We start from the raw sequence: 18,992 nt of genomic DNA, 5'->3' as shown, positions 1-18,992 counted from the left end.
AAATGGTTATTTCTTTATGAAAGAGAATGTTCTTTATATACCTGCTGGGGTATTTAGTCCATAATGCCATCTTTTGAATATATACCAATGATTGTTTTTTTTCTTCCACTTAAAATAACAATACCGAACCAATAACAATAGAAACTATTCTGTTGGGCACTTTTTTTTTCTTCAAAAAATTATTTTGGCCTATTTCAAAAAAGTGGAACCTAAAGGTACTTAGTAAAAAGATCATTTGACTTCAGAGTGTACTAATTCCAATAAACTTTTTGGTTTTTCATTTTATAGTAACTGCTTTTGAAACCTGTTGCGTAACTCTGAGGTCATCTCCTATCTTATTTAAAACCTTAACATGTCCTACATGTTGATTTATGGAAAGTTAAGCTAGACAGTCTCTCTTTCTAGGTATGTAAAGTCGACTTTACACCCTCTATTTCTTTGCTTTTTTTCTTTATAGTTCTCTCCAGGTAATTGTAAAAAGGTAATTTTAACATTCTTGGAGGGTTTTTTTGTGGAGGATTCGCCCTGAGCCAACATCTGTTGTCAATCTTCCTCTTTTTTTGCTTGAGGAAGATTAGCCCTGAGCTAACATCTGTGCCAGTCTTCCTCTGTTTTGTATGTGGGTCCCTGCCTCACAATGGCTGACGAGTGGTGCAGGTCCCTGCCTGGGATCTGGACCCACAAGCCTGGGCCGCCAAAGTGGAGTGCACTGAACTTAACGACTACGCCATGGGGCTGGCCCCGGCATTCTTGGAGTTTTAAGGAAAGTTTAGTACAATATTTATTTACCAGAGTGACTCTTGCTTTATTTATGGGAATTTCCAGTCAGCTTAGTGAATTTAATATATTGTTCTGTTGGAAGTAGATAAATTGTTAATATTTAGGTGACTACAAATTATATTCCCTGCAGCTGAAAGTCTGATCCTTTCCCCAGGGACATTTAATTATGCACATAATCATTATGTGTTCTCAAAACAGTTTACAATTTTTTAAGCTATGGAAAATCAGATTGAATTTTTATAAATTGTGTCTTGTGTGAAACTGTAGCCATGAAGTTATCCTTTGTAGGTATAAAATGATATAATCATAGCTAGCATCTCGAGCCCTTTCTATGTGTCAGGTATTTTGCTGTGTGCTTTACACATATTATTTCTAATCTTTACAACAACTTGCAGTGGAGACTTTATCCTAATTTTATATTTGAGGAATGCAAGGCTCAGAGAGGCTGACTTGTTCACAGCCCACTAGCAGGGGTGGCAAGGGAGAAAGAGGCCCTGATGCTAGAAGGTACATGGTCTTAGTTTTGGCATCAAAACTGACAGATAACTTCTTTGGATCTGTATCCTTTTCCCTAAAGTGAGAATGTAGAATGAGTGTTTTAAAAATATTTTCTAGCTGTGAAACTTTTTATAGAAATAAAATCTTCCAGATGAGCATTATGTAACATACGGGATTTTGATTTGGGTGGATGATAGTTGTTTACTTATATTAATAAGTAAATCCTCTTCTCAGCTTCACTTCCTCTGAACCATTGTTTTATAATAGAAAAAGCGTATTTCATTATTTCTGTAAAAATATAATTGGAGGAATAAGTTGTAAAACAAAATTGCATTTTTTTTTTTAAGATTTTATTTTTTCCTTTTTCTCCCCAAAGCCCCCCGGTACATAGTTGTATGTTCTTCGTTGTGGGTCCTTCTAGTTGTGGCATGTGGGTCGCTGCCTCAGTGTGGTTTGATGAGCAGTGCCATGTCCGTGCCCAGGATTTGAACCAACGGAACACTGGGCCGCCTGCAGCGGAGTGCGCGAACCTAACCACTCGGCCACGGGGCCAGCCCCAAAATTGCATTTTTTTAAGTAGGAAGAATTAAGTATGTGAATGTTGTATTTTATATGTCACATAAAAGGGAAAATATAATTGAAGGTCATATTTTTGCCAAAAAGGAAAAATAAGTCACTATTTTGGGTTTTTATTTTATGGTAATTGCCTCTGAAACCTAATGCATAATTCTTGAACTCTGGGGTAACGATTTTTGTGTTTCCTTCAGGTCAGCAGTCTTGTGTTACATATTGAAGAAGCCCACAAACTCCCAGTAAAACACTTTACTAATCCATATTGTAACATCTACCTGAATAGTGTCCAGGTAGCCAAAACTCATGCGCGGGAAGGACAAAACCCTGTGTGGTCAGAAGAGTTTGTCTTCGAGTAAGTCTTCTTTTATCATTACATGAAATCGTTTTTCTTTACCATATTGCATTCTCTTTCCACTTTTTTGGTCTCTGTATCTAAAATGTCAGAACAAGGTACCAAGTTCAGGCATTTTAATAGTACATACATTTTTTTCTCTATTGTATTTATTCACTTTTATTAGTAAAGTGCTATGTCCTTGGTTTTTCACCTAGTTATTAACATGAATTCGTATTACTAGAAAGTCCAAAAACATTTACTAACACACATAACGAAAATGTTTCCAGGATTTACTCGAGGAGGTTAAAGATGGTAGGGAAAGTATAATTTTGCTTGTCTGTATTCTTGTATACCAAATAATAAAAGGTGTTTTGAGTCTAGTTTTAAATCCAGCCTATTCCAGGTGTTTAGCAGCAGAAATAGGGGCTTATTTGATACTAGAAGTAAAGGAATGAGACAGCTGGATGCCAGGACGTTGTTAATTCCTTTTCTCCTTGCTCCTTTAGTGATCTTCCTCCTGACATCAACAGATTTGAAATAACTCTTAGTAATAAAACAAAGAAAAGCAAAGATCCTGATATCTGTAAGTTAATACAGAAATTTCTTTCTAAAATAAAAAAGCATGTTTTATATAGTTTTTAAATTCATAATGAAATGTAGTCTAAAATGAAAATTAAAAAATACATAGAAGTGCAAGTAGTATAATTTGAGAGTTTCTTTTTGTACCTCTAAAAGTATTGATTGTTGTGAAAGAAATGTCTAAGAAAGAAAAAAAGGCCAGAATTGCTAAATGGTACAAACTGTAAGCTCAGGCCCTTAAGATGAAATTACATGTCTGTTCACCCTCTGCTCCTCAGTGAACGGGCTGAAAAAAACAGCAGCAGTGGTCATCTTTTCGTGGTGCTTCCCCTATATCTCCTTTCTCCCTTTTACGTTTTTCCTACTTTCCTATATTTTGCTTGTAAGTGAAAAAAAGCGCTCAATTAAAAAAAAAGTCTTTAAACCACAGTACACTAGTTATTCTTTTCTGGTAGTCAGACCCTCCCAGTTCTTGTTCTCAGCGGCGCGTCTCTTCCCAGCCTCTCACTGAAACAGGTGGTGGTGGGATCCAGCGGCTCATATCAGAGTGAAGTAGGTTAATACCGTCTTAAAAGTCAGGCTCAGGGGAGGAAGTGGTAACAGTGTTAACGGACAGATCAAAGCCTAAGTTTTCCTCTATGTTTATTCTGTAATTTCTGTACTGTTTAAGTGCTTAACATTTTTTAGTGGTTCCCCATTACTTTTAAGATAAAATCCAAACCCCCTAGTAATGACACAGAAGAAAGGCCCTTTCCTCATCCACTCCGCCCCCACTTGCTCTCACTGTGTCATCTTTTGTATATCCTTCTCTTCAGCTATACCAGCTGTCTTATGGCTCTTAAATTATCCATGGATTTTAAAAGCATCCACAATCCCTTCTATTTGGACTGCTCTCCCCTCCGCCCCCTTCTTTTCTACTTAGCTATACTTCCAGAACCTGTTACAAGTCAGCTTAAGGGTTACCTGTTTGGAATGGATTTTTTTTTTTTTGGAGGAAGATTAGCCCTGAGCTAACACCTGCCGCCAATCCTCCTCTTTTTGCTGAGGAAGATTGGCCCTGAGCTAACATCTGTGCCCATCTTCCTCTACTTTACATGTGGGACACCTGCCACAGCACCGCTTGATAAGCGGTGCATAGGTCCACACCCAGGATCCGAACCGGCAAACCCAGGCCGCCTAAGTGAAATATCCAAACTTAACCACTGTGCCAGCCCCTGGAATGGATTTTTAACCTCCAAAGGCTGAATTACATATTATTTCTCTGTTCTCCAGTAGTGTTAACCATTCTTAACAGCACTTATCACACTGAATAATTGATTTCTTGCCTAGACCGTGACCATCATGCAAGTCAGAGACCATGTCCTAATCACATCTGTATTTCATATCCCTGTCTGTCACAGAGTGTGGCACATAGTAGGCATTCAGTGAATTAATGAAGCAAAGCATTAAGTATTGAATTTGTGATATCACTGAAAACTCCTTTAATAAAAAGCATTTAACACTATAGAGAAGACAGAACATCAGGAAAATTTGCTTGTGACTAATTATACTGTCGTCTTTTTAGACAGTAATCATTTGATGTTTTTCTATCAAAGTATTTATGCGCTGCCAGTTGAGCCGGTTGCAGAAAGGGCATGCCACAGATGAATGGTTTTTGCTCAGCTCCCATATACCATTAAAAGGTATTGAACCAGGATCCCTGCGTGTCCGAGCACGGTATTCTATGGAAAAAATCATGCCAGAAGAAGAATACAGTGAATTTAAAGAGGTATTAAGTTATTTTCCCGTCTAATTAGTTTTGATGGCACTAACAGAAATATTTAATATTTAATAAAAGATCCACTAAGTTAAATATAGTAATTTCATCGCCTAGTGGCTCACTGACAGGCAGAGGTTGAAAAGCTTTGTGGTAGTATGATGTTGGTCTTAAGAGATTATAAATACATAGGCTACAAACTCATTCTATTTTTAATAAATTTATTCCATAGAATATATTCCTAAATATAAGAACATATTTCCTGTCAATCTCACTGAGAATGCCAAATGCTGTGTACTTTCAATAATCTGTCTTGATGTCATTTTTAGCTTATGCTGCAAAAGGAGCTTCATGTAGTCTATGCTTTATCACACGTATGTGGACAGGACCGAACACTACTGGCTAGCATCCTACTGAGGATTTTTCTTCATGAAAAGCTTGAATCATTGTTGTTATGTACACTAAATGACAGAGAAATAAGCATGGAAGGTATAGTATGGATGTGTTAGTGTGATACTTCTAAAAACTGGGTTAACAATTAGGTTTTATATATCAAGTACGTATGGACTCTTTCTTAGACTATATTAAATAGTTAAATAATTTTGCACAATAAGTTATTCTGTTTTTCCTTCATTAAAAATTACAGTTGGAATGTCAGTTTTGATTTTTATGCTGGCTAATATGGGGGGGCGGTTAGAACTTCCGATACAGGTTTTTGTCGTGGCAAATTAGTTTAGAAGCCATAAGAAAGTGACTTCTATGTCCAGAGCAATGGCTCACAGTGCTTGATTGTTAAGAATAGTTTGTATACTTAGCATGTTCTCATTACTAATTCGTTGCATAAAAGTTGGTGTCAGCTGCGTGTTATTTCCAGCTTCTATAATAGGTAGTTCTCAGGCAGGATGGCTGGGCACATATAGTGCTTTTTAAGGGCTTACAAATATATCAGAATGACCCATTTCCAGGACTTCGACTTAGTAACAGGGCTTGCTTCTGTTCCCCAAATAAACTGTAAAATCTGGAACTATTTACTCCTAAACATAGAAAATGTAAAAATATATAGATTTGTCAGGAAAGATAAAGTCATGGTGCATATTTTACACTGAAATTGTCTTTTCTGATAATATTTGTATTTCTTAGGATTTTATTAAAGAGTCATTAATTAGCCATATTTTAGGCTAATAATTTATACTGGGATTTTATGTTATATTCTTATTTGGAAATTAATTCAGATCTTTCAAAGCATGGGCTCAGCGGAGAGCAAAGCTGGATTCTGGTCCTAGTTTTGTCACTAACTGGCTGTAAGGCCTTAAATCATATAACCATTCGAAGCCTTTGTTTTTTCATATGAACATGACAGTGTTAATCTCTAATCATGATGATGATCTAATGAAGTAATAAAGTCTTTTGAAGAGTTAAGTCTGCAGAAATATAGATGTCATTATAATCAGTACTTCAATGCTGCATGCAAATAAGCATACTTAAATGGCTGTAATTGTTAAGGAAAAAATGAATTCATTTAATTTCCAGTTTGGTTCACATTAGTACAGTCCTTTAAAAATAATCTTTTAATATTTATGTAGATGAAGCCACTACCCTATTTCGAGCCACAACGCTCGCAAGCACCTTGATGGAGCAGTATATGAAAGCCACTGCTACACAGTTTGTTCATCATGCTTTGAAAGACTCTATCTTAAAGATAATGGAAAGCAAGCAGTCTTGTGAGGTAAGAATTGAATGTTTTTAAGTATTTCAGCGAAGAGCACATTTTAATAGGTAATACTTTATAGCTAATTACATTTTAAGGAAAATATATTAGCTTTCTAAAATTATTCGTCAGAGCAGTTATATCTTTTGTAATAGCTTTAGAAAAATGTTATGCAAAACAGACTCTTTAAAAAAGATGTACTTTATTTGGGGATTAAAAACTTCAAATTGCACCAGAAATTCATGAAGGTATTTTATTATTTCTCCTACTGTACTAATGATAAAAAGTATATGCTACTTTCAGAAGGTGTGCATAACATAAATTGAAGTTTTTGCTAGAGACTTCTGTTGTATAACCTAGGTAAGTTCTATGTGGCATTTCATAATAACTTCTAGGTTTGTCCTTGAAGGTTTTTGGTGGGGGGCAGGGGCAGGGATATGAGATAATCCCCTCAAAAGCAAATAAAAACATCCTCTTAGGATTCATTATTAAGGCTTTAGTATAAATTCATAATAAACCATTAAGATAAAGAATGGAATCTCATTTATATGGCTGCTGTCGCATTTTATTTGGAAGGTAGAGCAACTACAGAAGGAAGATACTAAATATATTTTTTAGATCTGATACAAAATTAATAAAATAAGGAATTGCTTTTGATAATGTACACTGGGGGAGCTGTTAAATGTTAATTCTGCACCAAGTTGTCAATTTTTACTAATTAAAGGGTAGAAATCGATGATTTAGTGTTGAAAACCTGAGGTGGCCCCATAGTGGACGGACCTGTAAAGGACCCAGCAGAGGAGCAGGTCTGCAGAGTCTCTGGATGTGGGATCGAGGCTGGGGAACTGAGACTTCCTGGATAAATCTCCTCCACTGATTCTAGATCAGAACGCTCAGATTTTAAGGATTGCTGGAAAAGTTTTGAGAAAGGTTCATGATTCTGCTTAAGGCATTTGGTATTTTATTAGTCATTAAATAAATCTTATTCAGAAAAGCTTTTCAATATCAGTTTTTTCCCTGAAATAAATAGAATTAACATAGCTTTTATTATAATAATATGGTGATCTTTCTTCACATTTAAATACTCCAGGTATATTTGTGAATTTGTGGTCACTGAAACTGGGTTTTTTGTCTTCTAGTTGAGAATACTATATCTAAAATAAAGTCTAATCCAATTTTGTGTGCCTGTAAAAATCTATGGTAAAGTGTGGTAAATGAATAGAACTTTACATACTGGTATTAATCCCAAAGCAACTGAAAATTGTTGAATAGTCACTTCTTGCTCTTCAGTTGAGTACTTGCGAATTGATGGTAACAAACCCATTAGGAGGAGTTCCATAGAGCAAACTACTTAAAAATTCCCATTTACACCCACCCCCTAGAAAGGCTAATGCAGAATGAAAAATAGAAAACCTTAAAAACTAGAACTGTTTGATTACCTTGCATTTGCATTTATCATTGCCAAGGTGCATTTATATTGATTTATTCCTTCTCTTAGTTAAGTCCATCAAAGTTAGAAAAAAATGAAGATGTGAACACTAATTTAGCACACCTATTGAACATACTTTCAGAGCTTGTGGAGAAAATATTCATGGCTTCAGAAATACTTCCACCGTAAGTGGTGAAATTTTAATTTGACAAGAAATTGTATATCTGCATTTTGAAAAATCTGTATTTCTAAAACGTGTAAGCTTTTTCACTGTCCTGATGTAATATTCTGAAAAAGTTAATCTTTATAAGATGAATTGTGTTTAAGGAGAATGACTTGAAGAAACCATAGTGAAATAGTTACGTTAAAATAAAACAAATCATGTTTTTAATACAGGCCAGTGTCTGCTTTACATAGTAACTTGGGGAATGAATAGAGACTCACAGTCCAGATTTGAGGAGATCAGATAAAACATGTATCTGTCCAGTCTCTACTTGACTGTCTTCCTTAAAATGTCCACTGGATAAGTACTCAATATCTGCTTAGTGGCTCCCAGAGTTCGTAAACTCACTTATTCACATAGAAGTTGTTAAGTCAAAATCTGTCTCTAAGCAGTCTCAAAATGGTAAGATTGTTTAATGTGAAGGATTGGCTAAATGAATTGCTGATGAAAATTTATTTAAGTTTTCCTTATCCCTTGCTAAATGTGTCTCTCATTACTTTTAGCAAAGTACTTTTTGGGGGGAAAAGGCCAGTTGCATTAAAATGTTGTGTATTTGGTGAATTAAGCTTTTGGCTGCACTGAGATCAGTAGTGTCCCTTCTTTCTCGATTGAGATGATTGTGTTATTTTGGCAGGACACTGAGATATATTTATGGGTGTTTACAGAAATCTGTTCAGCACAAGTGGCCTACAAATACTACCATGAGAACAAGAGTTGTTAGGTAAGGCTCATCAGTTCATTTGTTACATCATTGTATACAGCATGTACTGACAATCAAAGGGGTAAAAATATGTGAAAATTTGAGACTAACAGTACTAATTCAAGACCTTTCTCTTTTATTTTTATGTCAGAGCCCTGTTGAATATTTTCTGGGTTCAGATGGCTCCCAAACTTTCACTTACTATGTTTGTTGTTTGGAAGGCACTATGCATTTCCTAAAAACCTGAACATTCATTTACAGTCTATTTACTATTTGGGATTTTTTATCCTACAGAATGAAGTTAAAAGTTATATAACCAATAAAATCTGTAGGTAACTTGATATAGTACTCTTGATACACACATACGTGCTATATACATACATATAGGAAGAGAAGAAGAGGGAAAGAGATTGATTTGGTGCTAAGAAAGAAGAGCAATAATTGAACCGTTTACATATTGATTAATTGGTTTCTAATACAGTCTGTCCCTCTGGGCTAATCTCCAAGCAGAGGCTCTGGTTCTGAAGCTGTTTCAGTGTGCGCATTGTGCAATAATTAGGAGGAATAGCTTTGGCAAGTCACAGAATTTTGTAGCTTATATAAGGGGACTTCATTATTATTATTTTAACTGATTTTTCCAAGGAGGAAGCAAATCCGTAGAGGTTAAATAGTTTGCTTAAGGTTGTCTAGAAAGTTGGTGGTTAAGGCAGAACTAAAGGCAAACCTTCTAGGACCCAATCTAATATCCTTACCAGTACTACAGGCTTTTGTTAAACACACCCCAACTCCTTCAAGACAATTGGAAATTTAGTGCAAAAACACCAGAGAATATGGGAGTGTAATAATAAAATAATTTATTATGTAGGATATATACTGCCAGTCATATTATATCCCATGGAAAAAAATTAGGCAACCAATAAAGACACCAATATCATAAAATTAGTTTTGAAAACATGTTAATCCTGCCTCCAACCTAAATTTTGTAAAAAAGCTTCTACTCTTTTTAAAGGTAAAATCTCTCTTGGTTAGTAATGATATGACAAACATTTAAGAATTGTAGATTCTGTATTTCTTGGCTTTAGTAGTGATTGAGAGGAATAGAAAATTACAAGCATATAATGTTTTATCACAGTTATCGGTGTAATGTAAATTAAAACTATTCTATAAACTGTAGGTTTCAAACAAGTATAATTGTTAAGCAAATACAGCAGGAAATTCTGCTATGTGGATTGTTTGATACTACAGTGTTTTACTGGGTAGCTATGCCCAAGTTGATGATTTTTGTCCCTAGAGCTTTTAAATATATGTGTAGGTACCTAGTATCCCTCTTAAATTTAAAAAGACCTCTCAAAACTCTCAAAGAGTAGATGTGCACACCGACATTCTTGTATGTTTGAATGTTGCCAGGTTATATTTCAGATTCAAAGGTCTATTTAAGCATCTAAATGTTTTCAAGCAAGATTCTTCATAAATTAATTTAAAAGATTGAAATTTAGACTGAATAATTGTTGTATATTATAATTGCAATAAATGCTGTTGGAGAAATAACATATTCATTTTCTGAGAGTCCAAAAGTTAGCACACTGTCATGTTGGAAGGTAAACGCTGAGAAGTTGGGTCATCCACTCTAGCAGACAACAGAGACTGCACGATTAGTTTAATCTCTAGAAAGAATTTGATCAACTATTTTGGGAATAATGCTCATCTTTACAAGGAGCAAGTGAGAGGTCAATTATTAGTATGGATTCCTCTTAAAAAGAAATTAGAGAATAATGTACATGATGACACATACTCTCTACCAGTAACTTAAGGAGGCAGACTAGGAATTGCCATAGAAGCTCGCAGTTTTACATTATAACTGTTCCCTGAGTAACATTAGCAGGTATTTATCATATATGACAACGTTGTTAAGCCATGTGTTTTTATACTGATTTTTGTTTTTGCTATTATCACTTTATAATTTGAAAACGTTTTCTAACTTTAGAAAGCCTAGCGTCTTTCTTTATTGCCATGAAAGCTTTCAGCTTTCTCTTGTATATGTTTTCATTTATCAAGAAGTCACTTTTTCCCTAGTACAGTGGATTCTTATTTTTATATGAGTCATCAACAAAATTAATATAATTGATTTATAACTGCCTTTACTGGGTGTTCTGTTTAAAGAAAGAAAGAGAAGTGAGAGCAGGGAAGTCTCAGACCTTATGGGACTGTGCGTCTGTAGGAAGCTTTATCTGTAGTCCTCTAGAATTTCAGAACTTCTTAGTGTTCCTAAGCACACTACATCCTCAAAGTAAGCAGAAAAGGCGCTACTAGCTTAGAATAAATAAATAATAGACAAGACAGTAAACTATACAGATATAACTTAAATCCTGCCAAGGTAAATCTAAAATTCCACCTTTGGGAAAAGTGAATAATATATTTTAATGCAAATAAGTATGTTCTTAAAGTATGATACTTTAGCTTATTATTTTCTTAAAGCCATATTTGGGCTTCCCTACCTTAGTTTAAAGTTCATGGTTCTACGAGTATAAAAATTTTGTTTATATTTATTATTTTAATGTCACACTTATGTAGTAGTTTTCTAAAGAAAAATTTCCCTCCCATTCAGTGGTTTTGTTTTTCTTCGACTTATCTGTCCTGCCATCCTGAATCCACGGATGTTTAATATCATCTCAGGTAATCAGCTTTTGATATATTTTGAAATTTAAAAAATTAGAATGAAGTTTCATACTATTTTGGTAAGGTTACTCATTTTTCCTTTTTTTTTTTATTATCAATTCTAAGACTTGGCATAAAACATTCCAAAGCACCTTTTTCTTCTTTCTTCTTTTTGCTACTTTACCTTTTCTTTCCATTTTGTTTCTTACCCTCTTTCCATCTGATACCTGAAGTCTAAGATGGCATGATTAGGCACACGTTACTTTTTTCCATTCCTACTGTGTCTCAAACTCTTTTATGATGACTTTTTCCAGTTTGCAACTTGGCTTTTGCAGGTTGGGAAGAAGAGCTTTGTGTCCGTTTTAAGCCCTCTCTAGACCCTGTCACTGCCCCTGCTAGTTGAATTTTAAGATCAAATTAAAATTATAGCTACAGTTGCAGTAATGCTCTGTGAATACTTATGAAAATTGCCTCTTTAGAGCTTAGAGATTTCTTGTCACCAGTTGTGTTAATTGGCCATTTTAAACTCCAATAAACCAGATGTGGTTTTACTTATCACCCATGTATGTCCATTATGGAATGACTTTCCAGTGTTGTAGGCTTTTTTCAAAGAAAGGTAAGAGTGATATTTGTGACTATGAATGTAATAATGAGCCATCAGTAACAGAATGTTAACGCGGAACACTTTTTCTTAATTTGAAGCTCAAAGTTGTATAAATAAATATTTTGGAATACTTAAGTTTTCCCTTTATAGCCATCACATCTCTGTAATTATCTTCTATTGCTGCTAAGACAGTTAAACCTATGGGGCTATGGTTTAGAATTCTTCTGGAGAGATTTATTCATCTAAATGTTGGCCTCCGAACCACTAGGCAATACTATTTATAGTTTACCAGCTTAAGATACAAAGTAAAATCTAAACCAGTCAGTCAGGCAGACTACCCACAGATTTTTACTGTTAAATAATTATCTTAAGTTTCAGCGCTTATATTTAATAGCCATAAATACTCTTCATTTATGTTCTAGTATCTGTATTTTATAGGGAAATGTTTCCTGACTAATCTTTAAAATATTTTAAAAGTTTATTAAATTGTATGTTTTTCTTCTCAAAATAAAGCAGAGGTCTCAAACTTTATCTTTGTTGTTGAGCTTTAAATGAAGTATTTGTAGTCACTGAAGGTTGGGAGCAGGGAATTGCTCAGATTGCAAATTGCCAACCTGAGTGGGTTGAAATTAGCTTTGTGCATTGTCTCGAAGTGTGTGCAGTGTAACAGTCTTTTTAGCAATAAAGATAAAGCTTTGAGGTATTTTGAAATATTATCAACCGGTTGGGAATTGCTGAGTCTTATAGAACCCTTTCCACAAACCTAGAAGCACTGATAAGTATATTCAATTTTTACCCCTTTAACTCAAGTTCTTTTGAATTATACAGGTCATACATTTTCCAAAAAACATTATGAGTTCTGAATAGAAGAATGTTAGTACTTTTAACAGTAAAGAAATATTAAAGTGCTAAATTTATCATGGCTTACTTGGAAGTATCTTTGGAGTTGGTGTCATTAGCTGTGCCCAATTCTCTTATAGATTCCCCGTCTCCTATTGCTGCAAGAACTCTGATATTAGTGGCTAAATCTGTGCAGAACTTAGCGAATCTTGTGGAATTTGGAGCTAAGGTAAAAACATTTTGATACTTTAAAATGTCACAAGGAATGAAACATCGACATGATAAAGCCGTAAAACATAGCTTAAGTAAATTTTTAACAGTGGATATTTCATAAACAGAATTTAGGTTTTTGTTGGTATGTTCACATTTTTAAAATGTTTAGATTTTACAGTTTAATAAAATGGTATTTTTAAAACCACCATTGTAGGTATTATGGAAAAGTATTTTTTCAATTTCCAGTATACTCAAATTCTACCACTTTTAAATATAAAAAATCAATGAGCGTATTTTTAAATGCACCCCAACCATTTTAATATTTATTTCACAATAAACTATTCACTGTAAATATTAAAACTTGGACTAGTTTTTAAACACCTGTATGTGATCCCACTACCTAAGGATGATGACTCTTAATATCCTGGTAGGGATCATACTATCACACACCTGCTTTTGTCAACATGTGACAAACTTCTTGCCGTACCTGGAAATATATAACTATTTTATTATTCTGAATGATTATGTAGTATGCCATCATGTAGATGTTAAGTAGTCCTCTGTTGGATATTTAGATGGCTTCCAGTTTGTCACTGTTATAAATATTGCTGTAACAAATATCAAACTCATCCATTTATTTCCTTTAACTTTGGAGTAAAATTACTAAGACTCTTTGCTCCCTACAGCCTTGCGAAAACTCAATGAATATTATTCTTTTTAATTTTTGCTGATCTGAAAGGCGTAATATTACTTTCTAGTTCTTATTTCATTCCTCTTGGAGAGACTGAACGACTTTTCACTTGTATTTTGTTGGAATTGACTATTTAGGTCTTTATCTCATCTTACTCAGTTTCTCACTGATTTTGAGAGAGCTTGTGTTAATACTGACCCTTTACTCTATTACAACACAGCATATTTTTAAACAGGGTTAAGATTTTCATATGAAGAGCAGTTTATATGTATGGCTTAACTTTTGAATTTACCTGAATCCTGAGGCAGGTTATGAGGGATGTATTTTCGTATTGCAGTCCTCATCACACTGGATTTCAGTTCCCTATCTTCTCTGTGAGATTCTAACCTCTGGGTTGGCCTCATGTTTGTCTTGGTGCGTGGCAAATAAGTTTCCCAGTAATAATTTTTGAATGAATTACATATAGCAATTTGTGTCTGCTAGGCTATGTGTTTTGATTTGTTTTCATCCAGAATTTATTTTTTCATTAAAATTACTCCAATTCCTTAGTAGAGCTGCTTGTTTATATTAGAAGGAAAATACTGTTATTGTATGCTTAATTCTTGTAAACATGTTTTGCTGTTGACAGACATAATTAGATTTGTAAGAATTCTTGCTACATGTATGGTTTTTTAATAGATTAGACAATAATGTTTGTTCTTGATGTATATAGTAAACTTTTCATTTTTACATTTTTAGGAGCCCTATATGGAAGGTGTCAATCCATTCATCAAAAGTAACAAACATCGTATGATCATGTTTTTAGATGAACTTGGGGTATGTATATAATCTTTCAAGTACTTTGAGAACTATATTTAGTATAACTGAGTAAGCTCATTTAAGCAACAACCTTTAGAAAGATTTTCTATCTAGAATTTAAAAAAAAAAAAAGAAAAAGCTACATATTTTTGTCTACCTTCCTAAACAAATTATTATAACCATTTACTCTTACGCTAAATAGTTGGCACCAAGCATACACTATTGTGGCTTTTGGACTTGTGTCGGTTTTTAGTTTCTGTCTCATCTTTCATTATCCTCTCAGCTGTTCATCTCACAACTGTGACATTCTTTTGCCACTTTAGCTACTTTTACTTTGCTGCTACTTTCTGGAATGTCAAACAAGATGGATGATCTACAGTTCTGACCAGGTTAAATAAGTAAATGGGTTAGAGAACGAGTGTTCTTGTGGCTTTTCTAGGAATAACATACTTCGTTGAGTGGGATTACCTATGCCTTATTTGGGCCTTTATAAATAAAATAGTGATTATAAAATTTAAAATAGGCAATTTTTAAATAATTTCTAAGACTGGATTTCTTAGTAAAGTTAAGTTTTCTTGATTGTTATAGATTTTCAGATATTGAATCGATATAAAACTAAATAAATAAATTAGTAGTTTGGTTCATATATATAGAGACCAGAAAGGGAGCATACATCTGTGAATTTAGCTGGGTGTATGCTGGCTATAGAACTCTGTTGCTATAACCTGTGTCGTCTCTACTAGACTGTGAGCTGTCTGAAGGCAAGTACTGTAGTGTCTTCCATCTCTGTGCTCCTTCATTCTCGGAATGAACAAGTGAATAACTGCAGCAATTAATGAATTAACAATGAATCATATTTCTTTATACCATAGAAAACTATGTCTTTTCCAGTTTTTAGGAATGTGCAGTTTTTAGGAAGGTATTGGCACCACTAGGGAGAGGAATAGATTTATTCAAAACTACTGGTGATCTGAGCACATGTTAATGCTCTAAATAACATCACTGGGTGCTAATAAAGTATATCAACTTATTATAGTGACTACGTTACTTTATGAAACCTATCTGAAGATATCATATTGAATACCGATCATTTCCACACGTTAGCAGGTGTTTTGGGCACAGTCCACAGATAATTAGAGGCCTGACAGAGTCTCATCACACTTTCATAAAGTAGCTCTTACTTGTACATGCTGGTCCATTTGGACAAACTATAGTAGGTTAATAATGAAATTCAGTCTGAAGGAGTGGAGGAATTTTAAATTTAGGTTACATTTAATCCAGATTAGCAGTTAATGCTTACATTGTTTATTTGCCATATGTTCCAGATCTAGAAAAAAAAACACTCTTTATCAAGTTTAGGAAACCCATTTATTTAGAATAGCAGTAATACTGCACAATATCCTGCCATGCTATGGAAGAAAATGGAACCTGGTTTTGATGTGAATGCTGAGGTCACAAAATCTATGTTTCATCAGAATTAGCACTGCATATTACATTTCAGTGTGTCCTTAGAATTTCAAGAGACGTTTAAGAGAATATTATATGTTAAAAAGTCTATCTACTATAACTAATTAGGATATTTTCAGAAGAGACTATAAAGATTTGTATTTCTAAATGCAGTTTTTTGATTCCCTTAAAGAATGTGCCCGAACTTCCCGACACTACAGAGCATTCTAGAACTGACCTGTCCCGTGATTTAGCAGCACTGCATGAGATTTGCGTGGCCCACTCAGATGAACTGCGAACGCTCAGTAATGAGCGTGGTGCACAGCAGGTAGGTTTTCGGCAGCCTTCGTTAACAGCGTTTCATTAGCACTTAAGCAGAATGTCAGCATGAGACTCTGAGAAATAATAAATAGCTGAATTATCGTCATTTTTATTTTATCAGTTACATTAAATTTTTAAGAATCTGAATCATAATCCAAAAAGATTGTGACAAACAGGGATAACAGGCACAGACTAAGATATGTATTTTTGATACTGCAAAATGTCAAATCTTGGTGTTGAGACTAAATTAATGTTAATGTTTTGCTAAGAAATGGTGGTGTTCATACACTCTAGTGGCATGTGTGAAGATGGCAGATGAGCTAATGATAAGTCACTAGTGATGTGGCTTTTTCTTTCTGTTTCTCTCTCTCTCCCCGACACAGAGAGTCTGTGGCCAGATGATTTGCAAGCTGTCAAACACATGAGAATTATTCAGGAATTTTAATAAAAATATTTCAAGCTCCAGATCCAGAGATTCTGGAGTGTGGCCTTGGAAGTTGACATTTTTAATAAGCTCTTCCTGACTACTGTCACTACACTGGCCAACCGTTTGGCAGGGAACCTTGTAGAAGAGATTAAAGCATTGAGTTTGGCGATTCTGAGTTCTTTTCAACAGGAGATACTAAAATCAAGTTTAGATTGTCTGGCTCATTAAGGTTTCCATCACTTTAGAAAACTTAAGCAAATATGCACCATGGGCCTACTTAATGTGCTCAAGGCATGTATAATGTCTTCTTGCTACACTGAGGCTGGGTTTATTATATGACTTGCTTTAAATATTAAACTAAAAATAAAATTGTTATCGGAGAATTTGGCCCAAATAAGACTTTTAAAGAAAGGTAAAGGAGCTGTTTGGTTTAATTTTAGGCCCAAGGTAGTCACATTTCTTCCCTGATTCTTTAAAGCATTCACTTGGCTGCAAGTTAATTGCGCTTTTGTGATCTTATAGGGCCTAAGATGTGTCATTTATAATGATAAATCTGTCTTCTGGCAAGATGTTCCATCCTGGATTGTTCTAGCATAAGTAGATCTGAGAACGCCAAACAAGTGAATTTCTATTCACTTCAGGGTACAAAAATTCTATTATGACCAAAGATATTCAGTCAAGGGCTGAATAGGAACTTTCATAATTTTATGCTTTGAGTAGAATGGTAATGTTATTTTATGAATTCCTTTGAGTAGACAGGGCATTTATCAAATACAAGTTCCCATCCCTGAAATTTCTGACTGAGCTTTCATTTACTTACTAATTATTTTCATACTGTTTTTCCTTATCTAGCATGTATTGAAAAAGCTTCTGGCTATAACAGAACTGCTTCAACAAAAACAAAACCAGTATACAAAAACCAATGATGTCAGGTAGCAGCCTTTGCCCAAGTGTTCTGCATGGATTCAACATGGCAATTCACATCAGTATAATGTCTCCTTTGCTCTTGCCAAAAAATAGCACACCTTTCCACATTCCAGTGATGTGTGAGCTATGCAAACAGAACTCAAGATTCTGCTGGTGAATAACTGCCAGCAGCTTTGTAAGCTATCTGTGCAGGATATTTGCACTTTTTCCACAAATGGAATCAATCTTTACCAACCTCTGAGCCTTGGTGTACAGATCACCTTTCACACAAAATGCTATGACTGTATCTTGAACTTTGAAAATATATTTTCAATACATCCAATTGCCAAAGTTTTGCTGTCTCTTGGAAAAAGAACTATGAAATCAACTGACAAGAAAAAGCATTCTCTGTTGACAATTGAGTATAACTGGATTCCAGACTGTTCTTACTGTAACTTCTTCCTGATTAGGAATATGACCATTTGACTGTTCAATGACTTTATTTGTATTTACAGTTTCCAGAGTTTGCCATTATAATAGGAACAATCTTTGCTGTATACTTTTTTAAAATACTGTGTGCTATTTCTTGCTGGAACTGTTGAAAGAAAATATATAGAATGGATCTATTGCTCATCAGCTTTATTTTTTAAACATACACTTATTTTGTTGGAATTGTCAAAGACTGTATTTAGATCTCATAATGCTTTTGTTAAATGTTTACAACAGTAAATAGTTTGAATTCAATAAATATTATTGGTCATTGTATTGATCAATGCATGTTACCCATTCAGCCATTTTCTAGATTACCAATTTCTTTATGTGTTAAAAAATACCCTACAATGCTTTTGTTGAAAGTATTCGTTCATTAATTCCAAGTTGATTTTGCAAACCAGTCATTTAACAGCTATCCATCTTTGAACTTCTGACTACTTGTTTATCTGCTGGATATTTAGTTTGACTGTATAGTTTTATTTGCTTCTATATGTGTATTTTTGTGAAGTATTCACAAGGGTTAAGTTAAAATAAAACCAAGGGATATCTTGAATAACTGATTACTTTTGTCTAAATACAGCTAAGCATTTAAGTTCAGTATTTTCTTCCCCTTTTAGGGGCAGTTCAAATTTAGAACCAGACAGAGCAAGGCCCAGGGAGAGGCTGAAACTTCAGATTTTTTTTTTTTTTTTTGGCCAATTGTCTCTTTTGAAGGATTCCATTAATGTATTCATTATATATTAAGCAACAATTCCTTCCTTCTCATAAGGGGAGAGAAGGCACACAAAAAATGTGGCAGAATATCATCCGTAGTCAAAGTGAGCAAGACAGGAGCTAAAGGAGGTAATGGGAAAACTATTTCCACAGTAAAGAAAAATTTTCTAAAGGTCTGGATTCCAAGAGCAACAGTTTATTCTATCCCTCTGACGTTCAAAATATAGGAAAAAACAAAACGTTACCTAGTCGAGGGTTTAAAAGCTATCTGCATAGTATAATTGTAAGCTGTAAAAGGCTGTGAT

At 34.4% G+C, this 18,992-nt stretch overlaps 1 protein-coding gene across 1 annotated transcript in view; it reads left to right on the top strand.

Moving 5' to 3' along the window:
• The window catches only part of RASA1 (RAS p21 protein activator 1), a 101,971-nt gene extending 83,438 nt beyond the window's left edge, over positions 1-18,533 (top strand). Inside the window, exons 14-25 of the mRNA XM_070569758.1 lie at positions 2,046-2,203; positions 2,692-2,768; positions 4,360-4,532; positions 4,850-5,009; positions 6,104-6,246; positions 7,727-7,842; positions 8,515-8,601; positions 11,186-11,253; positions 12,820-12,908; positions 14,322-14,399; positions 16,021-16,155; positions 17,428-18,533. Coding sequence (XP_070425859.1) covers positions 2,046-2,203; positions 2,692-2,768; positions 4,360-4,532; positions 4,850-5,009; positions 6,104-6,246; positions 7,727-7,842; positions 8,515-8,601; positions 11,186-11,253; positions 12,820-12,908; positions 14,322-14,399; positions 16,021-16,155; positions 17,428-17,511 — 1,368 coding nt within the window. The 3' untranslated portion in view covers positions 17,512-18,533. The remainder of the gene's footprint in view (positions 1-2,045; positions 2,204-2,691; positions 2,769-4,359; positions 4,533-4,849; positions 5,010-6,103; positions 6,247-7,726; positions 7,843-8,514; positions 8,602-11,185; positions 11,254-12,819; positions 12,909-14,321; positions 14,400-16,020; positions 16,156-17,427) is intronic.
• Positions 18,534-18,992: the final 459 nt, after the last annotated feature.

The sequence above is a fragment of the Equus przewalskii genome, chromosome 13 (genome assembly GCF_037783145.1).
Source record: "Equus przewalskii isolate Varuska chromosome 13, EquPr2, whole genome shotgun sequence".
Taxonomy (NCBI): Eukaryota; Metazoa; Chordata; class Mammalia; order Perissodactyla; family Equidae; genus Equus; species Equus przewalskii.
This window is presented reverse-complemented; position numbering and strand designations above follow the sequence as displayed.